Here is a 7,727-nt window from a genome sequence, read left to right as displayed (position 1 = left end):
CGCCTTTAATCCCAGCACTCGGGAGGCAGAGGCAGGCGGATCTCTGTGAGTTCGAGACCAGCCTGATCTACAAGAGCTAGTTCCAGGACAGGCTCCAAAAATCAGAGAAACCCTGTCTCAAAAAACCAAAAAAAAAAACAAAAAACAAAAAACAAAAACAAATAAAGCCTTTTATTTAGTGGTATAAAGTAAGGTTGTTTTTATGGTCAGGTTTCCTAGTACCAAGGCAGAAAATCTTAAGCATTTACTCACAGTTATGCCAGATGATGTTTTGGGGAAAATATTTAGCCCAATATTTGTATATGTGTGTGTACCATATGTGTGCAGGTGGCCATGGAGGGCATCAGATACCCTGGATGTGGAGTCTGTGAGCTGTTGATGTTGGTGGTGAGAACTAAACAGCAACATGTGCTCTTAACTACTGAGCCATCTCTCTAGCCCATGCCCATTGATTTTTCTAGCATTATCTTATGAAGTTCCACAGCATCATAAATGTCTGTCTAGAAACTAGAAGACTTATCTAATGTATTGGCAGACAAGAAAAGAACAGATTTGCAAAAACCAATTTCCAAGAGTTAATAAGGGACTAGATAGCCAAGGTTTTTTCTTGGTCTCAAGATTCTAACCAAAATATCAACCCAACTGCTGAACAAGAGTTTTCTTAGAAGCAGAATAATTTTTTTTACATTACATTATTTATTACAAGCTCAGGAGGTCTTGGCTGGTTGTTATGGATTCTCCTTTTCCCTGGATCCTGGATATTGGATCTTGGTGTATCAGGCTTAACAGTACCCTGAGCCATCTTGCTGGCTCTATTTTATTTTTTATCTTTTGTCTTAAAAAATTCAAATCTGAGATTTGAAAATCAATGAAAACCAATCACTGAAAGTGTAGCCTTCGGTACCTCAGTGACATTGCCTTCACTTTGCCCAGTTAGATGGATTCTCATCTCTTTTACTATACTGTCAAATTCTCTTAATATTTGATGCCTAAACTTGGTGTTACAAAGGATACCTATGAACAGGTTTTTTTTTTTTCTATTTTTGTATTTTTCTAAAACAGGCAGGTATTAGCCTACCAAACTAGAAAATAAAGACAATCACTTGATTAATGTTGTAGAAGGAGAATTGTCCTACACCAGATAAGATTGTTTTCCTTGAATAAAAAGAAAGTCTGGGTTATTTTCAATTCATTGAACAAGAAGAAATAATTAAGTTTGCAACTCTTAAAAAATTAAAATGAACTTATTTTGTTCTTCAGTCAGTTGGATTGGGTGATAGGCCTTATTTGTCCTAACATACTTCTACCTTAACACAGTTGCAGAAGGACCTGGAAGATGTCAAAGTGGTGCTGGAAAAGTGCACTAGGAAAAGAGTACGTGACGCTCTTACAAGTGAAAAGTCCAAGATTGAGACAGAAATAAAGAACAAGATGCAGCAGAAATCACAGAAGAAACCAGAACTTGACAGTGAAAAGCCAGCTGCTGTGGTTGCTCCACTTACAACAGGATACACTGTGAAAATCAGTAATTATGGTAAGGCCCATTCCACTACAATCTAGTGCTTTGCCCAGCAGAAGTAACTACCCCATAATATAATCGTGTTACATATTCTTTTTGTATGTGAAGTTTTTGCTTTTTTTTTAAATGTTAACATTTGGTGTGGGTAGTTTTACATATATCAAAATGGTGTTAGATACTATACTTATTGGGAGACCAAATTTACAGATTTATTGTGAAGAATTAGGATTTTTTTTAATCTATTTATTTATTTGGGCTTTTCCTTTTTGTGTGTGAGACAGTTGCTTATAGCCCATGCTGGCCTTGAACTGTGGAGATCTTCCTGCCTTTCCTCCTGAGTGCTGGGTCACAGTTGGGTGCTACCAGGCTACTTCTACTTTTATCTTAAGGCCAGACATCTTGGTATGTCATCTAGACTGTGTTCCAGAGATCTTCCCACGTATGCCTCTCAAGTAGCTGGGAGCCTAGCTGTGCACAATCATGGTGCTATGCTTAGGAACTGGAATCTTAAACTTACATTCTATGGCTTGAAAGGACTGGGGTTGCATTTTTTAGACTGATACGGGAAGTAGAAATGGTTATTGAATTAAACACTATTGATGTTTAGCTTAGTGTAGAATTGTTAATTTCCCAGAGACAGGATCTGAATATATGGGCTAGACTGCCGTGAACTCAGTTTCATTGATGATGACTTTGAACTCCTGGTTCTCCTTCTATGCTGGGATATAAGTGTATGCCACCATGGCAAGATCTATCAAATTTAGATTGAGTACAAAATTATTTAACAAAACAGGTAAATAAGCTAATCTTTGTGTATTTGCTGGGCATAATGGCCCATGGTAGGAAGATTGTAAGTTTGAGACCAGCTTTGGCAGTTTAGACCTTTCTCAAAATAGAAAAGAAATCATAGTGGTAGAGGCCTGCCCAAGGCTAAGGAGTCAGACGGGATTTTTTTTTTTTTTTTTAAAGATTTTAGTTTTGCTCTGATGAATAAAAGGATCATGGGCTTTGCATTGAGAAACTGATTTTACTCTACTTTGATCCACTTGTTGGATGCCTATCTTTAGGAATAGTACTGTTTTGAGACATAGCTTTTCTGTACTGAGAATTTTTTTTAATGATTGCTTTTTAGTTTTTATGTGCGTTGGTGTTTTGTCTGCATGTATGTCTATATGAGGGTGTCATATCCGCTGGAACTGGAGTTACAGACAGTTGCCATCTCTATCCACTCATCTTAAGAATTTTTTTTTCATGTCTCTGTTAGTGGAGTAACAGGGAAACTCCATTACTGAGCTTTATTTTCTAAATTTTATTTATGTGTACGGGTGTTTTGTTGGCATGCTTGTCTGTGTATCACCTGCATGCCTCAGAGTCTAGAGTTGCCGATGCTTTGAGCTGCCATGCTGGTGCTGGGCTTTGAACTCAGGCTCTCTGGGGAGAACAGCCAGTGCTTTTAACTGCTGAGCCATCTTTCAGCTCCAACAACTGAGTTTTATGATATGCCATGCTCTATAGATAGCTTCAGACATGCCTGTTCCATCTTTGTTTTGCTAGGATGGGATCAGTCAGATAAGTTTGTGAAAATCTACATTACCTTAACTGGAGTTCATCAGGTTCCCACTGAGAATGTGCAGGTACACTTCACAGAAAGGTGAGTTCTTGTTACTGGAAGTACAGCAATCATTGCCTTATCATAGAAATCTTGTCTTCTGTATGGCTCAAAAATTCTGCTAAAACTTAAAGAGTTAACTATACTCTAAAAACGTAGAACAACCAAGTCTACATACTAATCCAGCAGTTCTCAACCTGTGGGTCACTCTTTGGAAGGTCAAATGATCCTTTCATGGGTTGTATACCAAATATTCCACATATATTTTTATTGTGATTCCTAACATTAGCAAAATTATAGTAATGAGGTAGCAACAAAAATAGTTTTGTGGTTTGCTTTGGGGTCACATCATGAGGTATTAAAGGGTTGCAGTGTTAAGAAGGTTGAGAACCGCAGAGTGCCCGTCATAGAACCAGAAAGATAATGCTTTTCCTGTTGTATTGTAGGTCATTTGATCTTTTGGTAAAAAATCTCAACGGCAAGAATTACTCTATGATTGTGAACAATCTTTTGAAACCCATCTCTGTGGAAAGCAGTTCCAAAAAAGTGAGTATTTGGTGGGGGGGGGAGGGTGTCAAAAGCATTATAAAAATTTCATTAAATTGAGTCTCACTGGTTTAGGGAAGAGATGAACTAAAACTTTTCTGCTGTATCTGGTACCAGTAAAGTGCAGTCCCTTTGAAGAAAGTTTACCAGTTCATTGTAGAATATATTATTCTAAGAAAATTATTAAAATTAAGGAGAAATGTTTTAGGTTAGTAGTTGTGACCCCTGATGGTTCTTGTCTCATTTTGCCCATTTGTACAGTGGGTAATTTCAAATAGGAATGGTATATTGATAAATAAGTAGAAAGTACTAACACAAATAGTATAGTATTAGGTATATTATATGTAAATTTGTGATGCATATAAGGATCTCTAAGTACTTAGCTAATTGTTGAAGTAGTAAAAAACAGGGAAGTTTTCATTAAAAACAAAACCTGTGCTTATAGTTTTTATAGACTCATATGATCCCTCTTTTCTTACCAATTCAAACAGTGATGTTTAATATATCAGATATGTATAGACATGTAATTCTTCCATGTTATGTATTTGTTTAAAGGCAGTAATAAAAGCAGTGTGTTAAGTAGCCAGTTCTCACCGCTGTAGCTCATTTGTTAGCATCAAGGAGTTACACTGATCATTGAGTTCAAAGTTGTTTCCCTTCAGACATTATACCCTCTATTTTTCCTTAAATCACCAAGATTCGCCCAGTCCTTTCATCACACCACAACTGTCTAATTTAGGAGCTGCTATTTCTGCTGTGCTAGTTGTCTATGGTATGCTCCTTTTAGTTCTTACATTTCACTTAATTCACATTTTGTCCCAGAGAAGCCCTCAAATGAAGTTCTTTCCATACTTCCATTAACATTCTCTTGCTTGTGAGAGTGTGTGTACATGCACGTACACATGTATATGTATACATACCATGATGCATAGATGGAGATCAGAAGATCAGTCCTTACTTTCTATTTTGTTTGGGACAGTCTCATGTTGGTTCACCACTATATGCACCAGGCTACCTGGCCCACAAGCTTCTTGGATTTCCTGTCTCTATCTCACAAGGAGTGCTGGGACTACACTTACATATGACCATACCTGGATTCTAGATATCTAAATTCTGGTCCTCACGTTTGCATGACATGCTGTCATGAAACACCAAGACCAAAAGTAACATGTCCATATCATAGTCAGTCATGAAGGGAACTCAAGGCAGGAGCAGAAGCTGAGGCCAGGGAGTAAGTACCCGTTCTTTGGGGCTTGCTCAGCCTTCTTTTTTATGCAACCCAAGACTACCTGCACAGGAGTTATACTCCCTGTCTGTCAATCAAGAAAATGCCCTACAAACTTGCCAGTGGGCCATCTGATGGAGGCATTTTCTCAATTGAGGTTCCTCTTTCTAGATACTCAGCTTGTCTAGTTGACACACAAAATCAACTAGGACATATGCACATAAGTTTTACCTACCGAACCTAGGTAGGCTCAGCCCAAGAGACTTTCTAAATAGGGTCTCAGGTAGCCCAGACCCATTCCACAAAGAAGGTAAACATGACCCGGAACTTTTGATAATTCTGTCTCCAACCCTGCTGGAGTTATAATTGAGACAATGTCCTGTTTTATGTGATAGTAGGAATCAGACCCAGGGCTTCATGAATTCTGAGCAAGCCTCTACCTGAACCACATCCTCAACCCTATCTTCAGGTCTTTGATGGCATTAGCATTGAAAGTAGTCAGGTTTCCACTTGTTTGTATTCTAGCCTATAATAGCATCAAGAATGAGTGTTAACATACTAGGCATTTAATTGGGTAAATTAACATTTTGTAAATATTTATGCTTACAAGCTCCCACTTCTTTTCTTCCAGGTCAAGACTGATACAGTTATCATCTTATGTAGAAAGAAAGCAGAAAACACACGATGGGACTACTTAACTCAGGTGGAAAAAGAATGCAAAGAGAAAGAGTAAGTTTACTCTAATAATTTTACTACTTTTGTCTGGGGTTATGGTTTCACTTTATGGATTATAGTTGTACAAACAAATTGTTTATCTCCTGATGACTTCTGGTCAGCCTGTTTGTATCTGCTTTCAACTATCAGAACCTTTCTATTTTGAGATGGGGTCTCTAGTATGTAGTTTGGCTCTCTTAGAACTTACCAGGCTAGCCTTGAACTAACAAAGACCCACCTGCCTCTGCTTCTGAGTGCTGGGATTAAAGCTGTGCACTACTATGCCCAGCCCGTTAAGAGCCTATTTGAGGAGGGTAAGGGCCAGTTTAAGACAATTATTGTATCGCTTGTTCTTTAGCATTATTTCATTCCTGGGCATATTGGTATGTCTGTACATACTTTGGCCTTGATCATAAATAATTCTGCTACCCAAATCTTGATTCCTCAGATGTCTTTTAGGCGTAGCTGGTTTCACTATCATTGGTTTTATGTGACAAGGATACTTTTTCTTGTTGTTTTTTTTAAAGTTCTGTTGTGTAGCTCAAAACTCTTTTGTCTCCAAAGTAATGAGAGTGTATGCATTTACTATCACATCCAGATTTACTTTTATATTCCAATTTTATCAGATGACTTCCACTTGGATTCGTTTTAAGTTTGTTCCTATAGTTGGCAGTGCCTGTACCAAGTCAGTTACTCATCTTTGTCATTCCTCCCCTGGTAGCCAGAATGCATTTGGGAAGTGTTAGGCTAGAGTTAGGAATATTTGACTACTTGTGGGTTGATTTAAGCCTGAGCTTAAATAATGAGACCTATTTCAAAAAGTAAATGTAAACCTCATTGGCTCTATTTGGACATTGATTGAACTAGAATTGTTTACTACATTAATTAAAGGCTATAGCCTCAACACAAGGCCCAGATCCATGGATTTCAAGTTTAGTGGTTTTTCTAATTAAAATGCATTAGTTTTCCTTATGTATCCATACCGTAATGCATGCTTGTAGTGTTTTCCTCAGTGTTTTTTTTTAATGTGAAGAAACATGCTTGTAAAAAAAAAATCAACAAATTAGAAAAGCTATTATTCATATTTACATATTAAATACTTACATATTTTCTTTTGAAATCTCACTGCCACATGGTTAGTCCTTGCCATTTCATGCTCTCTCCTTTGTGTGCTATGCATATGTGGGTATGCACTTTGACCAGGACACACCTAGGCATGCTATTGTGATATACTCCAGCATCCCTTCTCTACTCTTCTACTTCCTACCAGTTACAATCTAAGAATGTCTTTCCATGCTTCAATTTTTCAATGTTTTCTTTTTCACAGAAAGCCTTCCTACGATGCTGAAACAGATCCTAGTGAGGGATTAATGAACGTTCTAAAGAAAATTTATGAAGATGGAGATGATGACATGAAGCGAACCATTAATAAAGCATGGGTGGAATCTAGAGAGAAGCAAGCCAGAGAAGACACAGAATTTTGAGACTTAAGTCCTGTGGGAACTGTGTTGTGGAATGCTCATGTTTCCAGTAAGGGAATATTGTTGAACTGCACATAAAATTTGACAGATAACTATTTACACAGCCTTCTAAGTAAAAACAGCAAATTCTCCATATCTTACTGGAGGATTTGATTTAAATAAAAATACTTATTAAACGTTCTCCATTAACATCCTAGTCATTTTGTTTAAGAAAAGGTTATATGGTGTTCCTTATTGTAATGTAAGAAGGAAATCTTACATAATGAAAATGTTACTTTTGTTCTGGCTGAGAGAAAAAATATTTGCCTGTCTGACATCATCTCCCACTAAAGTAGAAATAAAACCAAAATTCTTGCATAAGATGCAAATTTGTACACAAAATTGCAAGTTACTATAGACCTTGTTACCCGTTATTACCAGCTTAAGCAGTGTGTGTGCCATACGTTACCATGTGCTACTAATTAAGTATATTTATGAATATAAAATAAAAAAAAAACACAAATGACAAAAAATAGACAAACATGTTGGTAAGTACTGCCGTGGATCAGATGGCTTATAAAAATATAACGACGATGCAAAACTTTAAAAATTAATCTATTCCTTTGTTCAATAAAGTTGAAGCTTTATGTAAAA

At 37.0% G+C, this 7,727-nt stretch overlaps 1 protein-coding gene across 1 annotated transcript in view; it reads left to right on the top strand.

Moving 5' to 3' along the window:
• The window catches only part of Cacybp (calcyclin binding protein), an 11,073-nt gene extending 3,346 nt beyond the window's left edge, over window positions 1-7,727 (top strand). The window contains exons 2-6 of the mRNA XM_005363938.3: window positions 1,318-1,534; window positions 3,074-3,170; window positions 3,575-3,674; window positions 5,531-5,628; window positions 6,941-7,727. Coding sequence (XP_005363995.1) covers window positions 1,318-1,534; window positions 3,074-3,170; window positions 3,575-3,674; window positions 5,531-5,628; window positions 6,941-7,097 — 669 coding nt within the window. The 3' untranslated portion in view covers window positions 7,098-7,727. The remainder of the gene's footprint in view (window positions 1-1,317; window positions 1,535-3,073; window positions 3,171-3,574; window positions 3,675-5,530; window positions 5,629-6,940) is intronic.

The sequence above is a fragment of the Microtus ochrogaster genome, assembly GCF_000317375.1.
Source record: "Microtus ochrogaster isolate Prairie Vole_2 chromosome 6 unlocalized genomic scaffold, MicOch1.0 chr6_random_2, whole genome shotgun sequence".
NCBI lineage: Eukaryota > Metazoa > Chordata > Mammalia > Rodentia > Cricetidae > Microtus > Microtus ochrogaster.
Note: the sequence above shows the minus strand (reverse complement) of the source record. Positions and strands in the feature narration are given on the sequence as shown.